The sequence below is a fragment of the Chelon labrosus genome, assembly GCF_963514085.1.
Source record: "Chelon labrosus genome assembly, chromosome: 2".
NCBI classification, from domain to species: Eukaryota; Metazoa; Chordata; class Actinopteri; order Mugiliformes; family Mugilidae; genus Chelon; species Chelon labrosus.
Window position 1 is genome coordinate 27,129,322 of NC_140338.1, and position 24,892 is coordinate 27,154,213.

A 24,892-nucleotide genomic window follows, 5' to 3' on the forward strand; every position below is an offset into this window, starting at 1 on the left:
ATATTGATCAAATATCAGATACTAAAGTGAAAATATCGCCTAAAATATGTTAATGGTAGACGTAAAATCAAAAATAAATTTTGTGTACTTAAGAAGTCATGGGAAATGTTATAAACTACTACAAGTATTCTTGACCACCACGTCTGTATTTATATCATTTTAAACGTAAGAATTTATTAACGAAGTTATTTTCGCACTACTGTCAAAGTATATTTGAATTTCAAAATCGAGACTTTGCAAAAATCTTAACATCTCCTGAACGTAAACTACTTCATATAAGGTTCAGACACATTTAATTTGATATCTAGGAGTATACAGTCTTTTCTTGAAGAATATGAACTTTAACTAATGCTTCACAATACGGATATAGCAGTAAATGTTTCACTGAATGCTTAGTTTAATGCATGCTGTTTGGGGTAATAGTGGCAAACTTATTTCTTTATAACCACACGATTACAAAATATTAAACATATCCAAAAGCGCCACCCACTGGCGGTCTGGCCACAGTGCAGCTTCTGACCCCAACATGGAGCCAACTTCAGTACAGTCAGCACGGTTAGCTACCTGCTAGTCTAACTGCTGGAAACGTTTCATAATTGGTAATTTATGTCACAAATACCGGATAATTAAACCTCTTTACGGGTCTGTTTTACAACAGAACACTGTTAGGTTACGGTTATGTAGGTGCTTTGCTCTCCAATTGCCATAATATAGAAAACTAGAAAACTGCTAACAAACTAGCTGGAGCATTTTTTTTTTTTTTTTTTTAGCGAGCCCAGAACTACATTTCCCATGAGTGAGTGCGGCAAACGTGTTTTTGTAGGAAGTGCTGCTGTCAGAGCATTAGCGTGGCATCCGGTTGAGGAGTGGAGGACTGAGAACAAGCTTTCGGCAGCGGATAGAGTAATACCAGTGCACCCACAGTGTAGGCTGCATACGGACGAAACTACGACCGAATGAAACCGAAAGCGACTTAAATAAGGTGAGGGGAGTGGGGAGACGGGGGAGGAGGAGGGGGAGGTGCACTTTGAGCTAGCAGACCTTCAGTGCCACAGAGAAATGCTAGCTTATGACAAGCAATGCAAAGCTAAAGGTTCAGCAGCGCCATTGTGCATTTCTCATAACGGATTGTTTATGTTGGCTGGTGTTCTCGGATTTAAGTCGTTGTGGTCGGAGGATACCTTGCACCGAAGTGGTGGTTGTTGTTGTTGTTGGAGTGAAACAGAACAGTCGTTGTCTGTCTGCTCACCTCCCCTCCCCTCTGTCTCTCTGTCAAGTCCACATGACAGCAAATTCTTTAAACCTGCCCCCTGGGTTTACACATTTACAGGCTGCGGCTCCAAACTTCACTCCTGAAACTTAAATGGTGCTCTCAACCAAATTACCCATACCATATTTCTTTCCCATATGAACAGTGCAACAAAATGTTGTTGTTCGGTATGTTATGCTTGGTGCTGTGCTGTCGCTGCTAACTTTATTAACCCATTCTGGTCTAGTGCCAGAGGTTCAAAAATAACCGACACAAAGCTAGCTTCAACACCATTATACACTAATTGCACCAGCAACTTGTGAAGTCAATAACACTGAAGATCTCATCACATGGTAATGTTATTCTGGGAATCCCGGATCTAGGTATTTATGTGGATGTTACTTTAATTCGTACCACCACCTGAACATTGCTGCAGACCAAGCACACCCTCATGGTAACTGTAAGGGGGTCTTCCTTAAATCCTGGTGACAAATATTCCCCAGATAAGTGATTCATCCACACCAAGCGATCCACATGATGTAAAATATGATTCATCATACTCGGTCACCATCTTCCATTGCTCCATGGTCTAGTTCTGATGTTGATGTGCTCATTGTAGGTACTTACAGCAGTGGACAGAGGTCACCATTGTCACCCTGACTGGTCTGTAGCTACTCATCCCATACAGAACAAAGTAGATAGATAGATCTTTATTGTCATTCAAAATACACACCACAGGTGCACACATGAACGAAATTTCGTTGCAAATGGCTCAGGTAGCAATGCTTAAGGCGCAAGTACTTAAATAAAAGTGTCTAAAAACAAAACAATAAATCAGCATTACAATCTGTATTGCTATCACAAGCCATTGCAGCCGCAGGCGACCCGAGTGCTGCCATCTTGTAAAACTGTGATGCATCATGTGATCTTTTATTTTTTTATTTTTTTATTGAAACCAGCATTAACCTTTTCAGCAATTTAAGCTGCAGCAGCTCGTCTGTTGGATAGGTACTGACCACTGCAGACCAGGAACACCCTACAAGAGCTGCAGTTTTGGAGATAGTGTGACCCAGTCATCTAGCATCCCAGTTTGGCTCTTGTCAAAGTCTCTCAAATTATTCTACTTGCCCATTTTTCCTGCTTCTAATGTAAACTTTGAGGCCAAAATGTTCACTCGTTGCCTAATAATTCCCACCTACTGACAGATACTGTAATAACAGATAAGAGTTATTTGGTTTCCATGCCAGATGGCTGGTAGATGTACATCTTGTAAGAGCAGTAAATGGGAAATGATCAAAAAGGAAAACATGGATTTTCTTGCAGTATTTATTTTTATGGTTAAAACCATTACTACATGATCTCTTGAGCCTCAGGAAAATGGATTATGGTGTCTGGAAACACTGATTATGTGTTTTTGTTGCAGGCAGCCAGGGTAGTCTGTCACCCCTCCAGGCCTGGCCATGAATAAACAGCCGAGCAAAGAGAGTCTCAAGGACAAGGTGAAGGGGATCTTTGGGCTGGGAACAGCACGTCCACCGAGCAAACAAAGTGACAACAAACCCTCTGAGTTCATTATCACAGCAGACATTATAAAGGTGTGTAGAAGAAACTGAACATGTCCACAGCCTTTTATTTGTATCCCCATCGTGTCTTGCATTGCCTCACGGCCTTCTTCCTTTACCTGATGTGTTTCAGGAGCTTCAGCCAGAATGCGGCTTGACCAGCCGTGTCCGTATGATGACCCACATATGTGAACTTGCCAAAACCAAAAAATTTGAGGAGGTGAGTTTTCTGGCTCTGATACGCTTGACGAAAACATGTGCATTGTCCGTATTTATTAAAAGCTGTGCACGTGTCATTCAGAATGCAGTAGAGGCTGTATGGAAAGCTGTGGAGGACATGCTGGCTCCAGAGCAGCCACCAGAGTCCAGACATGCTGTCCTGCAGCTGCTTAGGGCCATCATACAGGGCCAGGTATAAACACACACACACACACTAGAACATTTTCAAAAAGTTCATGCTGTTTCACAAAGTTTTACTGTTTATGCTAAGGGCGAGCGGCTTGGCCCTCTGAGAGCCTACTTTTTCAAGGTGGTCAGGGATTACCAACCCTGCAATGAGGACCTCTCAGACAGACTGGAAGTGTTTAAGGCCCTGACTGAAAATGGAAAGGACATCACATACCTGGAGGAGGACATAGGTAAAACACACCTGCACACCTTTATATATGAACAGCAATCTTAGTTTTTGGATTCTGAATTTAAAATCTAGATACCACTGATCTCAAACAGGACTTCACCTTTGAAGTAACAACTATTAAACACAGATGAGTTTATGGCTCTATCACGTCCCACAGATTAGTTTCAGCTTGTTTTTGTAGGTGAACTTTGTGTTGATATTACGCAATTCTGCAGCTTTTTTCTTAGCACTGCATTTTGGGCACGGATAATTGTATTTGGAGTGCTAATGGGTTTGCACATGTTGATTTGAAGACGTGCCACACCCAAGATAGTCAAACCTCTGTTTGTCTGAGAAACCCGGCATGTCATATTCAATCGTATTTGAGCTACACTGGTTGTTGTGTGGTTTTGTAACTTAAACAGCGTTCATAAAATCCCTTGGCAGTTCATTAGGTAGTGAAAACAAATACAGTCTAATGTAACAGTCCTTCATTAAATCTTAACTTCATGCCTGTTCTAAAAATGCCTTGAGAAAGGGGGTAATTCAACTGGATGATCATGCTGGAGGATGTAGTTTGTGGTACTGTTAAACTGGACTGAAATAAACACTAAAGTGTTTCTGTTATTTAGCCTAGCCCACTGACTAAAATGGGGTTGTCAAAATAATGGAAACATACAACTCAATACAATTCAGTAATCCAACAAACCACAGCATCCAAAATTAAAACATAGCTGAATTAACAGCTCTCTCAGATATTTTAAACTCACCCTGAATACCATAACCTTTGCAATGCTAAGATTTTGTGCAAAACTGTTATATTAGAATGGAGTTGTTTTCACCAGTGCAATGAACTGGTAAGTGAGTGTATAAGTCTATAATATGAGTATATTTTGTGTTTTCTTTAACATAATAAACCTTGCCCGATTCTGTTTTCTTCTCTCAGCCCGTTTCGTCCTCCTGTGGATGGACATAGGCCTTACCTCAGATTTTCTCCATGTTCTGGTAAATCTGGTCAAGTTCAACAGCTGCTACCTGGACCAAAACGTCTCCATCATGGTCCAGTGAGTCACAGATTCTGTCTCTTACACACACATACACATGATGTTATTCTTGTAGTCAGGAAATGTTATTAACATGCTTGTTCTGTTGTGCTCTATGCAGGAAAATCTGTATGTTGTGTAACAGAACAACATCATCAACAGACATTGAGGTCGGTATTTGTTTTTTCTTATCAGTATGTGCCGATCATCCCCTTTCTAAAGTTCTTTGAGCTGCTCTTGTTTACTGGCAGTAGAGTCACACAACAAGAAGGGCCTGCAATTACCATGTCACTATAGCAAATTGTGCATTATAAAACCTGCATACAGGTTGAAGAAATCATATTTTGCAGATTTTTAAATGTTAGTAGCTTTCTGTTTTGTGTTCCTGCATCAATAAATTACAGTAACATACAGAATTCCTCAGTTATCTGCAGGTTTTGAAACATTGCAATAACATTGACTGGAGAAGAGATCCCTGTGTAAAACGTGCAGATATTATGATCAGTGACTAGAGACTCATACAGTCCTAGTTATATTAATGCTAAAGTATCTTGCCATTGTTTAGTGAAAGTAACATGCATAAATAATAGTTGTGTTACTTGGAAAGTAGTTAGTTTGTATTCACCATCATCCTTAGCACAAGTTGAACTGCAGGCCTTGGATGCTGATCTGCTGCCATATGTACTGTCGTTGTCTGTGTTTGTTGTGTTCAGGTGGCTTTACAAGTGTTGGACGCGGTGGTATGTTACAACTGCCTGCCCTCAGACTCTCTCACCGTCTTCATCATCACACTCTGTCGAACCGTCAACGTCAAGGAGTTTTGTGAATCCTGCTGGAAGGTGAGAGAAGAACACGCAGACACGCACAAGCACGCACAATTGCCTTTTGTTTGAATTCTCTGATTTGAAGGGGCAGCATTCATAAGTGCCTCCTCCGTTTTTTTATTCTGTGTTATTTGGTCTTTTCTCATGCTGTGCTGCTCTTTGCGTCCGCAGCTGATGAGGAAGGTGTTGGGGACTCACCTCGGCCACAGTGCTATTTACACCATGTGCCGCATTATGGAGGAGAGGTATTGTTGCTTTATTACGTATACGGTACATGTTCATGAATATATGAAATATTGTTTCAGAGAGCGTGATTCTCCTGTCCATGTTTCTGTGCAATCTCCACTAGGGTGTACATGGAGGACGCACCATTGTTAAGAGGAGCAGTATTCTTTGTAGGAATGGCACTGTGGGGCGCACACAGACTCCCTGCACTCAAAAACACACCAACGCTTGTTCTGCCATCTTTTTACAAGGTAACACTAATTCACCGACATACAGTCTCCTGCCATTAAAACAAAACTAACATCCGCTTTAACAAAAGAACAAAGTCAATTCTCAATATTTTGTATACTAGTGTGTGGCATAGGCTTGGTGCATGTTTGTGTTCATAGTCATACCAAAAACATCTTGTATCAAACAGGATGCAATGAAACTAGATTGATAAATTAAAGAAGAAAATGCGAGAAAGTTAAAGAAGACTATTCTTGACAGTATGAACATACTAAACCAGTGATTGTTCCTGATCTCTGCCATTCAGGCTATGTCAAGTGCCAATGAGGTGGTCTCCTATGAAATCGTCCTCTCCATTACAAGACTGATCAAGAAGTACGGCAAAGAGCTGCAGGTGGTCACTTGGGACATCCTGCTGGGCATCATAGAGCGACTCCTCCAGCAGATCCAGGTACATGTACATACTGTATATTGCACAAGCACGCAGACACAGAGTAAAATACCAGCTCTTGCTTGACTTAGTTTGACCTCTGCCCACAGACAATAGGCAGTGCAGAGTTGAAGGCCATCGTCTATGAGCTTCTGACCACAGTGGAAGAGCTGTATGAGCAGAACGGTTACCACGGCTCCACAGAGAAGTTCTTCATTCTAGTCGAGAAATGTGCTGACAAGAGACCTGTAAGGGCATTTGAGGGTCTACTCTCTCTGTCACCCGGTGTTGTTGTTTAGTGCTCTCACACACAGTGCTGCTTCTTTAATTATCTTAATCTCATGTGTGACAGGATGCGTCAGTGCTGACCCTCATCTCGTACAGGGCCCAGTCTATCCAGCCCGCTAAGGACGGCTGGATTCAGAGTCTTTACCGTCTTATGGAGAAGTTCTTCAGGTAGGATGCAGGTTACTGTATTTTAATTTATTCCCAATCCCGGTCTTGTTCCATCTCTGCTCTGTCTAAAACTTCCTCCCCTTCTGTGTTTTTCTGAAAGGAATGAGACTCGAAGTGTGATTAGGATCAAGGTTCTTCATATCCTCTCCTTTGTTCTCAGTACGAACCGACAGCTCTATGAGGTCTGTAAGCTCAAACACCAGCACGTGTCTGCATCTTGTGTCATTCCAGTCCACTAGACAGATTATAGGCTGTTGATGATGTCTATTGCATCTTCTGTCATGGCTGCAAGTTTTACTGACGATGAACAGTTAGATATTGGACTACTCTTCACTGTTGATGTTGTAAAAAGTGTGATCTTCATTTATTTGCAAGTTTCTCGTGGTTGTTAAAACCATAGCTTGTAAGAAATTCCTCAAAATATTCTTTATTGATTTTTTTTCTCCAGGATGAATTAATTGAAACGGTGGTGATACCTCAGCTCAGTGGGATAGCAGAAGACCGGGATCTGGCTGTCAGGAAACAAGCTACCCAGCTACTGGTGGACCTTGCTGAGGGCTGCAACACACATCACTTCACCAGCCTGCTGGACATCATAGAACGGGTACATACACACATAAGCGCACACAGTCTCACTTTAACCCTCATTAAGTCATTTCATTTTCTTAATTTCTGCTGAGCTGGGATAATTCTAGTGTTCAATTTCTTTCTAGGTGGCCAGCCGCTCTCTGGTGTGTTCAGGGCCTGTGGAAGTTTCTGAGAGAGACCCCACGGCAGAGTCGCCTATGGAGGATGTCAGGACTGCTATACTGGGGCTGCTGGAAATCCTGCAGGTACACACATGTAGAAATTCATTTAATTCATCAAACTGACTTATTGAAAGAGAAATGTTTGATAGTTAAAAAATGAAAATGACCCCATTTGAGTTTTCATATTTACAGTACATTATTTGGCCAGTCTGAATTAAGACCCAACAATTTATTTTCAACTTTTTTTTAGCCAAACATTTTTATTGAAAGTACGACATCTGAAGGGCAAAACCCAAATGGTCACCACATGTTGTGATGATCTAAACCCACTTCAACATCTGTCTTTGTTATGTAAACAAAATGTTCACCACCACCAAAATTCAGAAATCCTGTCTTTTACTACACAGACCAATGCCACAAAACACAATTCAATGACAAGTCATTGAAGTCTTCTGGTCTACTTCTCTGTCCAACCAAGGCAAAATACAGTAACTACATATTTGAATGGAACTGAAATGGATTGCCTGACTTGATGTGGCTGTCTGACATCTGTTTCATTAAATATATGTTTTTATATTAAATATTGGCCAATAGGTAGGGTCATTTCAAATAAAGCTGCTTTTTAAACTTACATTAACTGCAAAACAAACCAAAGAGCAGTATCTGCGTGTACTCCACTCTCAATCTAACATCAAAATGCTGTATCAAGAAGTAGTTGTAACTAGAGTTATTATTTTGACTGACATTTTAGTTACTCAGCAGCTACATGACAGAAAACTTCCAAAAGTCCGTAGCTGCCTCCAAAGTTTTTAATGATCATAGCTAAATTTTAGATTAAAAATGAATGATTCTTTTGGCTGTGGATTTTTAATCACTAGTTTGTTGATATTCTTTAACAAACTAAACTTAGCATTAAATGTTTTGGTTGAGGGGTAGGAAGGTAAAATAATCAGGTTTAAAAAAAAAAAAAAGAATATTTCCATCTGTGTTATCATTTTGCACCCAGCCTATTTTCCCTCAACATCACTGCTGTACTTTGCATTTCAGGGTTGTGTTTGTGATGATCAGCTACCTTCTATTCTTAGATGATGGAACCTGAACCTTGAAACCAAGGCCAAAGTGTTTTGTTAATCTGTCAAGTGTGGAATCGGGTGATAAACCTCCATATTTTTCTCCTCTGGCAGAGCAAACTGTACAGCCTACCAGCTAGTCACGCCAGTCGTGTTTATGAGTTGCTTATCAGCCACCTGCAGCTTCACTACAAGAACAAGTACTGTTCAGCCATCGCTTCCAGTATTAGACTGCAGGTACGGGTGACACATTTTTCAACTCTTACTTCCTCTGTGCATTCCTGCAGGCTCATTTTTCTTCATCTTTTTCTTTCAGGTGTTTGACTTCTTCCTAATGATGCGTGCAGATTCTCTTCACCGTCTCGGGGTTCCTAACAAAGATGGTGCCATGAGATTCAGCCCTTACTGTTACTGTGACACAGGGTGATGACACACGCTTTTGCCATACATGTTTGTCTTATTATAATGCAATCATCTAACAATAACAAAACCATAACACAGTGTAATTTGTTGTTTCAGGGAACCAGAGAAGCGTGTCACTGAAAAGAAACCAACAGGCTCAACATCTCCTCCTGCTGGCAGCCCTGTCCCCCCTGCAGCCCCTCCCGCTTCAGCAGCCTCAATACGCTCAGCCTACCTTCCCTACGCACCTGCCTTCAGTGTCCTTCTGCAGTGCCTCAAGATGGTATATGCAAAATATAATTCAAATATAATTGCAAATCACCCAAATACACTTAGTTTTGATTATTTGGTAGCGTACATTTGCGTAGTTAAACAACAGAGGAAAAATGGTTCTAAAATGCAACACAGAGCTGTGGGGGGAATCAAATCAGGGTTGTTGCAGGTATGTGGTATATGCCTTAACTACGAGGCTGTTTGGATGCCACACAGAAAGACTAACAGCTAGGATCTCACTGCTACATTTAAAGATTTTACATACTTTATGCAAAAAACAAAGGCTACTGGACTTGTTTGAGTTTTCTTCAAGACCATACAACCAGATATCTTTGAGAGTTTTAAATAACTGGTGGGGAGTTTAGGTTTTTATCAGGAACATCTGTGGTGGTGCACGCTTGAAACTCACATGACAAGGGTCTGTTAATGTGGCAATACTCACCTGCAATTAAAAGAGTAACTCCAGATGAGTTATTCTTTAATGGTCCATTAATGGCAAGAATCTCTCCCAGAGAGATCCCAGAGAGGTATGAATGGGGGTGAAACTTTTTTTTTTTACTCCTCATTCAAACCATCTGTCTTCTCTGGCTAAAATGTGGATGTTGTTGTCCTCACTGTTGCTAACAAACCCTAGAAATTCAAGAAAACTCAACAAATCCGGCTGCCTTTGTTTATGTATTCTTTTTTTTCTTGGATATTCATTCAGATTCAGAAAACTTTATTTGTGTATATCAATATACACACACACATACATGCACACCATGACCTGGATGATGGAGAATCTTCACAGTAATAAACATGGGATATTTTTTTCTTTTCAGGAGACAGATTGGAAGGTGCTGAAGCTCGTCCTTGACAAGCTGCCATGGACGCTGCAATACAAAGTCTTGCTGCTCACGTCACAGTGCAGCTTAGACCAGCTCTGCTCTACTCTCTGCTGCATGGTAGTGCCAGGTTCTACATTTACAAACAAACCTATATGCTGTACATAATGTGAATACATTCACTGTTGATCTCTTCTATGCCCGTGTAGGTGACGGATCGTCTGATCTCAGAGCGTTTGAAGAAAACACCAGAAGGGTTCTCCCGCACAGATGTTCAGCTGGCGGTGGTCCCCGTCCTTAAGGCGATCACCTCCTACCATAATTACTTGGAGCAGTCGAGACAGGTACAAATATGAGTATGTAGGAACTGAGAGTCATCTGTGGCATCACCTACAGGTTTGTAGGATGCTCTAAAACCGACGCTCTAGGCAGATGTTTGGAGCCAGAAGATCCACATTTCTGTTGCTGTATCCTATTATAAATGGTTTTCAGGCCTTTTACAAACATACATGGAAACAGTCAATACAGCTGGAATGACATTAGTTAATTTCCTTCCCCTCCTGCAGAGAGAGCTGGTTCAGTGCCTCGAGACAGGCCTCATTTACCGCTGTGCCAAGCAGTGTGTGGTGGCACTCACCATGTGCACCGTGGAGATGCCTGATATCATGATCAAGCTTCTCCCTGCTCTTATTGTCAAGCTTACCCACATTTCTGCTACAGTTGCCATGGCATCTCCTATGCTTGAGTTTCTCTCCAGTGAGTACTAAAAGCTTTTTGTTGTAAACATGTCCATGAACGTTCATAGTCGCTTGGTCACGGTATATCCAAAAACGCTGAAGAAAGGCAACTGGACCTTTTAGTTCTGAACTGAAGAAGCTACTTGGATGAAACTCTTCAAGTCCGGTTGCCGTTTTGTAAGCGTTTTTGGATAGCCAGCCAACATTTTTTGTTACAAAGGGAGCACCTGGTGACAGTGATTCACTGATGTGTTGTTTCTTCACAGCTCTGGTGCGCCTCCCCCATCTTTATGCCAACTTTGTAGCTGAGCAATACGTTAGTGTGTTTGCCATCTCACTACCCTACACTAACCCCTCTAAGTAAGTTCTCACACACATAAACTTTAGTATTTTCAGATGCACAGACATTCTTTGACCTGTTTATTGTTTCCTCCAACCTCCCTCTCAGGTTCAATCAGTATATCGTGTCCCTGGCCCACCATGTGATAGCCATGTGGTTCATACGCTGCAGACTCCCATTCCGCAAGGACTTTGTTCAGTACATCACAAAGGTACAACTCATTCTCAAACTAATAATACAAAGTGCAGTTATATAATACTGAGAAAAAGTACATGAGCAAACCTCCTACATGTAAATCAGTGTCATCAATGTGCATTCATCTTATTCTTTTGCTATTGCATTCATGAAAGAGACCCTCACTCACAGTGTTGTAAAGAATGGTGTTCTGATGTTTTTCAATCATTATCAAGTGATACCTAAGAAGAGTTTATTGGGAATATTTAGGAATGTGCCTCTATACTTTCTTGTAGAGAATTAGTATAGCAGTTTAACAGTTTGTTCCAGTTTGTTAACGTGAATCTCCAGCTAGTAGAAAGTTTCTTGTTTCAACCTGAAAATAGAAGAGAAATAACAACAAGCAGTGACTCCGCAAATTTACCATGCCTAGCCAAGAAACGCCCCCCATACACAACCCCCTGTAAAACCCCAACTTGTTTTTTTACACTTTGGTTTGCATCCATTGCTTCAATTAAATGAATAAGATGAGGACAGAGCCATGCTAGCTGTTTTCCTTGCCTTTATACTAAGCCAAGCTGTTATCTCCTGGACTCACTTAACTACATTTTATTTCTTTGTATCTACATTTATGTGTTTGCCTCTTTTTCCAGGGTTTGCGTTCCAACGCCTTGCTTCCGTTCGATGACAGCCATGAGCAAAGTCCATTTCGTGCCCGAAGCACCAGCCTCAATGAAAGGCCCAAGAGGTAAAGCATATATTCACACTCAGCTACAACTGCTTACGTACAGACCAGCAGCACCTCACACTGCACATGCGGCCATTGCTGTGTTAGTGGTTTGGGGGTTGCCAAGGTAACGGGGGACTCAGCATGACTAGCACTGTGGCGCGAATGTTGCGATGACTCCTCTCAGGTTGCCATGGTGATCATTAGTTCATTTTATTTACTGTTTATGCTGTTTTCCGTTTTTTTAAATGTGTTCTTCCCCCGCCACGATTTTTTTAAATTTTTTTGTTTAAAACTCACTCCCCCTCATCTTAATGACATACAGGGGGTGGACTAAATAACATGAACCCTGTGTAATGTCATGTTATTTTATATTCATTCTTTTATTGAACTGTCCAGATGTTTCTGTGCTGTGTCTACCACCTGTATCTTCTAAAAGTACATACACAGCAATGTTACATGGAAAGGACTATTTCCTTTCTTCTGCAGTCACATCTCACCATCCGACTGCTGTTTATGACATCAGATTTTACATGAGCGCAATACACCATCTTTCACTTTGGCCTATCATTGTAGAGTAAAAGCACACATTCAAAGGTACCGCTCATTGTAGCTGAGTGTAAGTGATCAAGGGAGAAGGAGGGGACTGAACTGATATCGATCCAGTTCCAGAGACCTGAGCAGTGTCCTAATGTCGGGTTGTTTGGACAGGCATCATAACAAAAGTGACCTGTAATGACTATTGTGGATGTTTTCACACAAGTTCTAAAAATTATACGACTTGGTGTACCTACTTAAACCAGTATTTTCCCAATGCATCCGGTGCTTATTTCAAAAACACATAGTAGCAGTTAAAATGTGGTCAAGACTGCATTATTGGTTCGGACGTTACCAAAATAACATATGACATTGCCTCCCCATGTGTCATTGAGCCCAGAGTTTCATATAGTTCAACTCCTCAGAATTATTTATGCCCGGCGTTCACTTGTTAATTAAAAAAAACCCTCATCAGACCCTTGCTGCTCTTGTAGCAAGGAGCACTCCGCATCGCAGCTTTCCACAGTAAAACATAACTCCTCTGCTAACTTCAGTCTCTACTGATCCTCTATTTCAACCACCCTCAGTTTATTCCATACTGTGGTATCATTGTGTTTGTGCTGCTCATTGCTCGCTGTGAGGTCGGAGTACTGCATGTCAGATTACTCAAACCCTTTCTCTAACACTATTGATTATGATGTGAAGATTAAATTAAGAGAGATCAAAGTATCTTTGAATACACTTGACTATTATCCAGTACAATGTTCTGACCTCACCTTTAATATTTAGTCGAGACTTGCTGTACTCCAACCCTCAAGTTTAATCCAGCATTTCTTTTCTTCTAGTTGTTTTTCTGGTCTTGTTTTAACTGCTATTATATAAGCCCTGAGCTGAGTCTATCCCTACTATTTATGCTACTAGTGTTCACTTTAAACCTGCTGTGTGATATAATGTTTATTTTGTTGCTCTCCTGAATACTTTTCTGTGTGTTTTTCTTTCTTAATAGCAGAAGCTGTTTTTACCCTTTGCTGTAGCTTGTCCAGTTTCCATTCAGTTGATGTATAGCCTTTTGTTATCCTCTTTTTCTTTCTCCGCTCTCCTGTGATCTGATTCATGATGTTCACTGCTGTTAATTTTCACCTTGTTTTGTTTTTTCTTCATTTGACCCCCCTCCCTCCGCTGCCTCCTGCCATTGGGTGCTGCGTTGTGGTTGTGGTTTTGGGGGGTGGTTGTGTCATCCTGGATCCTTCCCACATTGCTCCTGATTTCCCCCCCCCTCCCCCCATGTGATGCCTGCCCTTTGACCTTTGTGGCCATGTCCTCTGTACTCTGCCCCCTCCCCCTGTGCGTGGCATATGGCTCCACATCACCTGCTCGCATTGCTCTGGTGCGCGGGTGATGACTCCTGCTGCTTCCTGGTATACATTCAAACCACACTCCTCCCCCCACACTCCCCAAACCACTGCCGCCTTCATGATGACCCTCACTGCCACCGTAACGCCATCCCTGGCCCGTTCCCCTCGCCCTTTGCCGTGGATACTCTTCACCGCCCAGTCTGCGGGCGGCAAAAGTGGCAAAGGCAGCAGCAGCGGTAGCCAATAGCAGCAGCTCTCCGGTTAAAGAGCTGAGGGATCTATCAGCTATGGACGCTTTCCGCTCCCGCAGCATCAGTGTCTCCGAACATGCGGTCCGCAGGTTAGAGAAGAGCCTTCTGGGTAACAAAACAAACAAACAAAAAGAACAACAGCCCAAACACTTGCTTTCTACACTTGTTGCTTCCTCCGTGGGATGGTTGACGGGGTGTAGGGTCATTGTCATGCAGGTCCGTTGGGGTGGCCGTTGGGTTGGTTTGTTGCCAGGGACACCGGGAGCGGGTGGTGCATGCTGGAGGAAGGTTTGTGTGATGACATTTTTGGTTTGGCTGTGGTCATACTTTTTTCAATTTTTAAGATCCTCATTATTTGCTTTTGCATGCTGTGTTTGTAGACACACCTTAATCCACGATGATGTTTTTCTGTTTGATTTTGCTCTAACACAGATTTAGCTTTTTTTTTTTTAGTTTGTATTTAATCTACCTTTTGTTTTTGATCTTTGTTTTGCTGGGTGTATTGCTGACTGGTTTTGATTAACCTAACAACAAATGAATGGCAGGAGTGACTGGAGCAAAGCATGTGTATTCAAAATGAAGGGATTTTATATTTTTCACTGACACCTGCAACCTACAACTTTGACTCCTAGTTTGTGGGAGAGCACTAATGTTTCCTTGGCCATTGACTGGGACAACAGCTTGCTTGACATAATTTGGGTTTTTATTTTACCCCACTCAGACAACTACTGTGCTGCTATGACCATGGCAATCTCCTAGTGTGAGATTTTAGGGTTAACAAGGCTGAGGTGAACTCAGCTTGACCAACAGACTCAGCTCATTCGTATCACCACACACATATATACACAAACACTTCATGGCCCACTTTTCTCTGCACTTGTTGTTTGCTCGTCTCTGGTAGGCTGACCTGCTCGAGTATCTGACATATGATCTAACACTGCAGTTGCGCCATGTGGCTTCAGTGCCACCACATTGAATATGTCATATTTCCCAGCAGATGGCAGCAAAAGCACAGTATGTTTGAAACTATTATTTAATGTGAAACACAGAACTTAGTGGGACTAAACAACTGCAGTGTAGATCTGTGTAACCTGCTTCAGCTTCAAGTGACTGCAAATCTGCTTTGTTCCTCAGAGAACTCATTGTATGTTTTAAATCTGAAACCTGACTGATGGTGGACACTCATTCCATCTCAAGGCAACATGACCATTATTTAAACTTTGAGACTATAATGTGCCATAATCATAAAAAAATAAAATAAATTAAAAATAAAGCCAAAACACAGTTTTATTCGGTTTCTGGAGCTTTGTTGTGCCGCTCACTAAAGAATCAAATTTTTACTTCTTGTAGTGTATTCAATGAAGTGAAGCTGGGGAAAGGATTGTAAAGCAGAGAACGCATATTATTTCAGTCATGAGCATTTCATGGTCATGTTTTTTTGAGTATGTGTCTGCTAGACATTGAAATGAAAAAAATAAAATAAAATAATAGAAGAATGGTGAGTATAACTTGTGTGAAATAGTTGTTGACTCACATTCTGGGAATCGGCCTGAGATAGAGGGATTTAATCTCTCTCTATCTAAAACAAAGAATACATACATTTGCACAGCAGCACTAGAAGTCTGTCTTGGTGCATAAACTGTATGTTCATGATTAGAACATTTCGTGCACACACCTGAACTGGATTTTATAATGAGAATATCTTTAAGTACAATGCATGGCAGTCTTGAGAATATTAATCTTTATTTGAGATATTCCTGTCAATACAGCCCGCTGCCAACCTTAATAGTGTATCATGTAAATTGGATACATATTTGTATGGAATAGTTACAGCTACATCAGTTCTATAATTCTGATTTCTGCCCAGTTTGTTGAATATTCGTGTCTTTATTTCATCCTGATCTGGTTATCTGCCTGTCTTCGATACTCCTCATTATGATGAACAGAGACATCTCATTTGTTTGTTTTGAGAGTGTTTACTTCTGAGCAGCATAAAGCAGGCTTTCACTACACATTTAGTGTCTCTCTAGAGCTGACTGAGATGGATGTTAACATCTATGAATTTGCTTTTAACCATATTTGTCAAGTAAAGCTCACGGTAATGATTCTTGTGGAAACAAAGAGGTCCTGTTCACTCTACATCAAACACTAATGAAGAGATTTGGCTTCAGCTGAGACATTAGCGCGCCGCTGAACACACTGACTCACACATTTGCACGCACAGCTGCTACCTGCTGGTTTTTCAGCATCGAAATATGTTACAAAACAGATCCCTTTAGTCTCCTACACAGAGCTTATTTACATTTAGGCAGATAACCAGCGGGGTATTACAGCCTAAGAGGCCACATATCCCAGCATGTGACTTGAAAATGGACTTAATGGGGCATTTGCAAATCCTACACATCCTTGGATGCATGTATCCATATAAATGTTTGCATGTGATATAAGCAGAAACATGAGCTTTGTTTGTGTGTTTTTGTACGGCACTTTCCTATCAATTCTTACTGAAGCTGTGTATCAGGCCTTGCATGTACATCTCTTTAAATATTAAAATGTATCATGACCCCGTGTGCTCTCCTCTCGCTTCTCTGCTGTTATTAAGCCATCTCTCTGTTCACTCCTATAGGATGCAGACCTCAACCACCACCTGCAGTCTGGGCTCTGCTGATGAAAATGCAGTAACTCAGGCAGATGAGGGGCTGAAGACTGTCCACCTGGAGCTCACTGAGACCTGCTTGGACATGATGGCACGATATGTCTTTTCTAACTTCTCTGCACTGCCCAAGAGGTTGGTATGGACTTTTTTTGAAATCTGTGCATTTTTATGGTATTTGGCAGCTTATACCGGTGATGTCTGTGGAATAAGACGCTGCAGCAGTGATGATTTTGGCCTCACTTTAGGTCTCCCATTGCTGAGTTCCTGTTGGCAGGAGGTCGCAGTTTGACGTGGTTGGTGGGCAACAAGTTGGTGACTATAACTACAAGCGGAGGAGTCCGAACGCAAGCGCTGTTGGGCCTGGATATGTCCGATCGTCTGGGAGGAGGGGAAATGACCAGGTGGTGCACACTTGCACAGTGTTTCTTCTTCTATTTACTTGACTCGCATCTATTGCATTTCTGTCTCCAGTGAGTGAAAGACGTGACCATCCTCCATAGTTGTTTTTCCTTCGAAAGGTTTTTTTTTTTTTTTTTTTTCTCTTACACAAATCAAAGCTCTAAAGAGAGAGGATGATGTTTTCTGTTCAGGCGAACAGCTTGAGGCAAAAAAACAGACATTTTTCAGGATTTTTTTTCCAACCACATTTCTTCCTCGAAGACGATGGTTCCCCACTATCCTTCCAGTTTTTATTAATGCGTTGGACAGTTCTTAACCCAACTGTAGTAGTTTCTTCAGTCTCCTTAGATGTTTTCTCTGCTTGATGCATGCCAATGATTTGACCCTTCTCAAACAGACTAGCATATTTTCCACGACCACAGGATGTGTCTTTAGACATGGTTGTTGAGAAATGAGAAGCTACTCATTTCATCATTCATTCATTCATTCATTCATTCATTCATTTTCTGTAACTGCTTGTCCTCTGGAGAGTCGCGGGGGGCTGGAGCCTATCCCAGCTGTTATTGGGCGAGAGGTGGTACACCCTAGACAGGTCGCCAGTCTAACCATTCACACTCACACTTGCAGCCAATTTAGAATCACCAATTAACCTAACTAGCATGTCTTTGGACGGTGGGAGGAAGCTGGAGTACCCGGAGAGAACCCACGCAGACACAGGGAGAACATGCAAACTCCACACAGAAAGGCCCAGTCCTCATTACATCAGTTGGGGTTAAATAACTTGTTGCCAGCATTAATTATTCAATAGGAGGCTCGTAACTATTTACTTAGTTAAGTCCAGGTGGTGACTTTTCTTTTGGCCAGGCAGTGTATATACATGCTGAAATGCAAAACTTAAATGGTGATGTTGGCTAAATGCTGCCTGACAGGGCAGCTAGCATTGTCTTGGCAACTGCTTTGTAATCCTTTTGTTTGCTCTCCCGACCCTACAGGTCGGATCCGTCACTGCACACCAGAATGACCAAAGAGGCTCCAGCCAAACTGGAGTCACAGTCAAGTCAGCAGCACAGCAGGGCCACACGTATACGAGTCCGCTCCATGTCAGGTAATACATTTGCCGTTGGGCAAGTAACACTTAAATGGGAAATAATCGATCTCCTCGCTTAATGCATGTGAGAAATATTTCCTGCATTATTTATCATTAGTCTACGTGTTTGTCAGTATTTAAATTGAATGCTAATTTTGTGTTTGCTCATCATTATAATACCTTGCATTCTATGTTTTTTGCAGATGTGTATTTTTTCCTGCACAGTAAATTGCATATTATTAGGATGCTGGCCCTGTGCAAAAGAAGAAGATTCTGAAAAATAATGATGACCTTTCCTCTTATTGCCTGTATCAATATACCAGGTGGCCACGCTCTACGTGCCGGTCCTGCTCAGAGTCTAAGTCCTCTGGTGTCCCCTTCGGAGAGCGAGTTAGCTGCTCCATTGTCTCCCTCCTCTGGTCCTGCCCTGGATAGTTTGGGTCCTCCTTCCTCCACCTCCGCCGCCCCATCTGCACCTCCGACTCTCAAAGACAACCCCAGCCTGGCTGAGTTTGTCCCAATGCTCACACAGGGCTGGGCAGAGATCTTCATACGGAGGCCATCGGGTACGTCACCAGTCAACAAACTCTACCGGTCTCTTTGGCTCAGTGGCTGTCTTTTGTTTTGTATTTTTAACATTCTCAGCTTTGGCCAGAAGTACATATTAGCTCAATGTTTTTAACGCAGATCTTCCTTTTAGATGGATTTTGTTCCCCTTGTCCTAAATTTCAGTACAATATGAAAAGCTATTTACAGAGGCTTGACATCAGTGAAACTCATTTGTAGATGTTTTATTGGGTGATAACAGTATGGGTGTGTTTTCTGGTTCTCTCCCTGTCTTCCTTTTTGTATTGGTCCTTCTCTCTCTCATTACAGGTAACACAAGTTGGCTGATGTGTTTGGAGAACCCACCCAGCCCCTTCTCCTCCGAGCTCGGTAACATGCCGCTTCAGGAACTCTCTAGTGTTTTAATGGCAATGGAAGGAGTAAAGGAGCCTCCTACTCAGACAGCCAGCGCTCCCGCCAGCACAGCTGCACCGCCGCCTGTCTCTGAGCCCCTAACCCAAACACACAGCAATGTCGGGGGAAAGGCAAACCTAATCCAACGCTCCAATACTGGTGAGCAACAGTCTGAAGTGTCTGAACTGAGAAAGCGAGAGATATCAGAAAGTTTGTCATGTTTTTTCTATCATCTTGATTTGTGCTGGTGATTTATTTGTCCCACAAATTTGCGATCATTGTGTCATCTTTAAAATAAACACAACAGAATACAAGAAATATCCTGAATAGTGAGCTATAGAACAGAAAATCTTAGCTGACATGAAATGTTATGCATGGATGCATCTCCCTTGTCTTCCTGACAGCTTATTCTTGGTCCCCCTTAAATGGACTGAGCCAAATGACAAATTGTCTGTAACTACTTGATTTGAAGCTGTAGGTGATCAATAGTCCAGCTTGGATTCTGTCAGGTCAGTGATTGTCAATTATCACTGCTGTGACAACCTCTTGTTTATAAGTCATGTTCCCCCCCCCTTTTTTTCTTTTTTTTTTTTATTTTTTTAAGCAGAAGCCTAATTTCCAGTGCTGCCTGGTATCCCATTTATTTTTTCTTGCTCTGGGCCTCCATTTCTTCCAATTATTTACCCTCACATTTTGTCCTTATTTTTCAGCTTTTTTTTCTGCTCTTTCTTTCATCATTTTTTTCTCAGTGCCATTGAGTTTTTCCCTTCTTGTTCTGACTGGTTTCTTTTCATGTTTCTTCAACTTCACCACCATGCTGGTTTGTGATTGGCTGCGTGTAATGTGGCTTCATGTGCCACCGACCCGTCTGCTGGCATCCCGCCTGCAGTGGGTGACTCTCTCTGGTCTCTGGGTCTGGGCACTGCCCCCCCAGGCCCTCCGGCCCCTGGCAGGTTGCACAGGAGCATTTCCTGGGCAGGTACCGTCCACCACATGTGTGACCCCACACCTCCCCTCTCTCGAAAACTCCTGGTGTAGTATATTTCTTCTCGCTTGTACAATACAGCAGTCTGCAAGCACCAACTACAAGTTGTTACATTACACCCCTGCCACTGGAAGTTTAATATGTTGGCAAAGACAGCCGTATGTTAGCTCTTCTTATTGGCAATTAAATACACAAGATCTAAGACAAAGACAGCTTTGTCAACAAGTATAGAATATTAAAACCATCACATATTGGTCATATCGGTCTGTTTATTATAAAGCCATCTTTTAGAAATGGCGGCAGCTAAAGCTAACCATCTCATGGTTGCAGATTTATTTTTATCAAGTAGATAAGTGACTTTTTGATGTGTTTAAAGTGTAGTAAAAACCAGAAGAGAACCTGTCTCGTTTCAATCTTCTCATCGTTAGACAAGATCGCAAGGACTCGCAATTAACGTCAAACTTACCCAGTGCAAAAGACCTGCTGTTTTATACTTGAATATTGTACAAGTTAAGAAATTCAGCATTTCTGCTTTACTCATCAGTCTTCTACTGTATTAACACGGGAGGGAGGGTCTTCTATGAGTGATGATGACAACGTGCCTGCACTCGAATCAGTCAGGCCAATGACACCTAAGGATCGATCATGATTTCTTTTTTGACTCCTTTCATCATTTGTTTTCCCGTCATAATCATCTTCTCTAACTCTTGTGTTTCTGAAATATACTCCCAGGTTGACCTTTAACCACTGACTGTCTGATGTTGTCAACAGGAAAGCCCAGACCTCATCTGAGTAACATGCGCTTCCTGGCTTTACTGGTTGACCAGTAGGGCGATGAAGACATTCTCTGAGCTGTACTATTGAGGGCGTGTGTGATTATTATTGCGTTTCTCTTCTTCCTCTTTGAAAGTAGAGAGAGAGTTGTTTGGGAGATGCGAGACTGGGGAGCCTGGTCTGGGCTGCTGTTGCAGTAGCTACAATTTGTTTGGGCTGAGATAACCAACAAGCCAAACCGATGCATGCGTCTTGATGGAAATTGAGTAGATGAAGCAGTGACGGATAGATGCTGCCTGCCGCACTGATCTGTCTGTTTGGGCTGTCTAGCTCAGTGTTTGTAGGTTGGACTCACTGTAAGGTCATGATTTTGCACATGGCTGTTTGGCTGATTACCTCTCAGTTTGTCGATCAGTATGGATGCGTATGATTCTATTTTATGTTGTAGTGATTAATTTGACTAGAATGTGTGTGAGGTGTTGATGTCAAAATTTAATGTTTGTCAGAATCTTACACCTGAATAAACATGTGGGTTTCTGATTATGTAACTAACAGTGGACAACACTACAATGTTTGTGTGTCTCTACTGCAGTTCTTTGTGTGTATGTCCACATTTAAGCCCCATGGTTGTTGCTTTGTCCTGCTGTAGACTCTGTGGTGGTGCTGGAGGAGGGGTCAGGGGTCACCGGTGCACACCCCCCTCCCGATTGGCTGGAAAGTGAAGAGTTCGAGCCAATGTCCTCTGATCCCATCTTCATGTCTGCTGACAAGTTCACAAAGACCCCACCGCCGGGAACACTCAGCAGGGTACGTATCTGGTGCTGGTCCCTGTTCACAAAAACACATGTGCACACATATTCTAACTGATGGCTTGAGCAGTAATTGAACAACACACCACTTACATTTAATTTCATAAGGTTGTTGTGGTACACACCTACACTAATCAGCCACAACATTATGACCACTGACAGGAGAAGTAAATAACATTGACCATGTGTCACAAGGGAGACCTACACAATAGTCATAATGTTATACCTGATTGGTGTAAAAGCTGTGATGGTGTTATATTAAGGTTTGTCACAGCATCTTAACTACGTGTGCTGTTTGATTATCAGCTGATTGAGATTCAACGTATCCTAAACTCAGTTTAAGCAGTTTTTCTCACCCTTGCTATAATAAGTGACAGGCCAGCACAGTCAAAAAGAAGCGTCCCCAATCATTATTCTGCCCTTACAGAGCCATACTGTGGTTGTGGATCTTTTAGAAATTAACTCACCTATTTAAAAATTAAAATCAGCTGTCATTACAGTGCTCTTCTGTTTAAATTTCAGTCCTCCTCCACCTCCAGTCAAGATGATGAAAAGTCGACTCTGGAAGAAGTGAGCGAGGGAGCCATTCCCATTGATCAGCCCACAGTGGGACTCTCCACCCCAGGCAGCCAGGGTCCTGACCTACCCTTCCAGAGCCACGCTCAGTCCCAGAGTCATGGGCTCAACAAATCCAGCTCATCACCAGAGCTCCAAACATTACCTGAAGCCTTCACCAAAGCTGCTATGGAGTCAGAGCCTGTTCTGGAAGACACATCTCGACCCAGAGCCCCCTCAGATGGCAAACCTCAACCCCAGCAGCCTCATTTTGAAAAAGACAAAGTGGAAGGAAGCACAGGAGGGGACATTAACGGACTGGGAAGTCAGAGTCAAGGAGCTGAAGGGCCAGGTGCAGCGCCATCTCAGAGTGGAGGAGCAGTGTTGAGGCTGGCTTTTCCGACAGCGCCAGCACAACCTGGACCTATCTCCCCCAGCGGAGGCCACCGGCCCCGGGGTCACACCATTTCAGTGTCAGCCCCCTCCTCCAGGAGGGAGAGGAGGACAGACAGGGACTCCTACCACAGTCGACCTGGACCCAGCAACACAGAGAAAATCTCTGGACTTAGTCCCAGGTACTCTACAATTTTACACAAGAAACTAGTGCAGCCTCGGTCTTGCCAAATTAAATGATACAATGAATCAAGGGAAGTCGGTAAGCACATCTTGGCTCCAATTTCAAGATTCAAAGTGGCAGTCTGCCTGTGGAGAAATTTTTAATAATCCTCAAAAGATTGTTTGACATGAGAAAAAATCTGGAACTGCAGGTTGAAATCACTTTTTAATTTGCATGTCTCTTTCTTTTTGCCTCCTCAAGCTTTGTCTTCCTTCAGCTGTACCACTCTCCCTTCTTTGGGAATGAAGCCAACAAGCCACTGCTGCTGCCCAAAACCCAGGTGAGTTGTTTCTCAGGTTGAACCGGAATCTGCTCATGTGTCATGTATACAAAGTTTATAGTACATTGTGTTTTCTTTATGGTAGGTCATAGATCGTGCTGTGAAGGTTCTGGACCAGATGCCTCCTTATGACACCCATAAGATCGGAGTGGTGTTTGTAGGAGCTGGTCAGGTGAGGACACAGGGCTTCTAGTCTTAACTTATTGTCACTGTCATATCATTTGTAAATGCTCTGACATTATGTCTTCATCCTCTCCAGGTTAACAATGAGGTCGCCATCCTGTCGAATGAGTATGGTTCGAACAGGTACGCTGCCTTCCTCACAGGTCTCGGAAAGCTGATCCACCTGAAAGACTGTGACCCCGATCAGATCTTCCTCGGGGGACTCGACCAGTACGGAGATGACGGCGAGTTCACTTACTGCTGGCATGATGACATCATGCAGGGTTAGTGTTTGGATGATAGGAAAAATAAAGTCAGATTCATAATAATTAGTTTTCCCTCAGCCAGTCTGCTCTACGTGTTATACATGAAATTGTGTCTCTGCAGCTATCTTTCACATTGCCACGCTGATGCCCAACAGAGAGAGCGACAAGGGCTGCTGCAACAAAAAGCGACATATTGGCAATGATTTTGTCATGGTTGTGTACAACGACTCTGGAGAGGAGTACAAACTGGGCACAATCAAGGTAGATGCATGCATGCATAAGAATATGGACCCTACAATATACATTTTGTCCTTAAATGCTCTTCTTTCTTTTTTCCTCCTTTAGGGCCAATTCAACTTTGTGGAAGTCATTATAAAACCACTGGATTATGAATGTAACCTTGTTACTCTCCAGTGTCGCAAAGGTGAGCTAATCACTGTTTTTTCTGGCGATCTTCCTTGTTGCTGTCTTTTGCTTTTATTCCTTCTTTCTTCTTTCTCCTTTTCAGACCTTGAAGGGTTAGTAGACACAACAGTGGCGAAAATTGTTTCAGACCGCAACCTTCCTCTCTTAGTCAGACAGATGGCTCTGCATGCAAATGTAAGTGTTCCTATTATATCTACCCCTCACATCTTGTCAGACATGCTTACACATTCCTACTCAGCCTGGATTCTCATTTGTTTCTCCCCAGATGGCTTCTTTGGTGCATCAGTACAGAGCAAACCCCTCAGATGCGTATGCCTCTAAATGGCTAGCAAGATTACGACACATTAAGAGGATCAGGACCAGAGTAAGAACGGAATAAATGGATCATCACCACATTGCTACTTTGACTTGTATGTTATCCCGTTAACTGAATCCATTTCGCCCTCTTTCTGCTATGGTTCAGGCTCAAGAAGACATTCAGTCTCGCTCGACTCCCGGCATCTCGCTGACGCAAGGTCACACTCAGCAGAGCAAGTCTTTTCAGCAGAGCACTCCAGCACCAAACGCCGAAGCCTCCGGGCAGAGGAAAAGACTTGTGTCAACAGTGGATGATTTCACGGATTTTGTTTGATTACATTTTTGTCCTGGCAGATACCCACATACACAACCACAAACGACGCGTGTTTGTGTGTAGATTTGTGTACGGAATAAAAAAGTGACCATGAGAAAGGTTTGAACTGTTGGGTTGTGCTCTTTCTTGGTCCCCATATAGGGAGTTAAACTCCAAAAACACATCTTGATTTATTCATTTTCCATAACCGCTTGTCCTCTGGAGCCTATCCACA

The 24,892-nt window shown here is 42.5% G+C and overlaps 1 protein-coding gene across 3 annotated transcripts; it reads left to right on the forward strand.

Annotated features, from left to right (window-relative positions):
* The first annotated feature begins 754 nt into the window (after positions 1-754).
* Positions 755-24,788, forward strand: tsc2 (TSC complex subunit 2). 3 transcript variants are annotated; one of them, XM_084565645.1, is made up of 42 exons: positions 755-982; positions 2,673-2,844; positions 2,945-3,031; positions 3,113-3,223; positions 3,302-3,449; positions 4,374-4,491; positions 4,592-4,640; positions 5,184-5,309; positions 5,466-5,539; positions 5,644-5,770; positions 6,055-6,198; positions 6,288-6,425; positions 6,530-6,633; positions 6,734-6,815; positions 7,082-7,237; positions 7,347-7,466; positions 8,567-8,689; positions 8,769-8,875; positions 8,972-9,137; positions 9,949-10,071; positions 10,161-10,295; positions 10,518-10,707; positions 10,955-11,048; positions 11,137-11,239; positions 11,856-11,950; positions 14,021-14,161; positions 16,699-16,860; positions 16,974-17,129; positions 18,120-18,232; positions 18,538-18,780; positions 19,091-19,333; positions 20,064-20,153; positions 21,583-21,740; positions 22,265-22,872; positions 23,115-23,193; positions 23,279-23,365; positions 23,453-23,639; positions 23,743-23,882; positions 23,967-24,045; positions 24,130-24,221; positions 24,313-24,411; positions 24,511-24,788. In XM_084565645.1, exons 2-42 carry the CDS (start codon positions 2,710-2,712, stop codon positions 24,676-24,678), a joined length of 5,700 nt encoding a protein of 1,899 aa, XP_084421771.1. In that variant the 5' UTR covers positions 755-982; positions 2,673-2,709; the 3' UTR covers positions 24,679-24,788. The 3 variants fall into 3 exon arrangements, with proteins under 3 accessions (XP_084421771.1, XP_084421769.1, XP_084421770.1); XM_084565643.1 differs by lacking the exon at positions 20,064-20,153 and having other exon boundaries at positions 757-982; XM_084565644.1 differs by lacking the exons at positions 14,021-14,161; positions 20,064-20,153 and having other exon boundaries at positions 758-982.
* Positions 24,789-24,892: the final 104 nt, after the last annotated feature.

Coding starts and splice junctions, on each gene's coding strand:
- tsc2 (XM_084565645.1), top strand. CDS start 2,710: ATGAATAAACAGCCGAGCAAAGAGAGTCTCAAGGACAAGGTGAAGGGG. Junction 11,951..14,020: donor CTCAATGAAAGGCCCAAGAG/GTAAAGCATATA, acceptor TTCACCGCCCAG/TCTGCGGGCGGCAAAAGTGG. Junction 23,883..23,966: donor ACAAACTGGGCACAATCAAG/GTAGATGCATGC, acceptor TTCCTCCTTTAG/GGCCAATTCAACTTTGTGGA.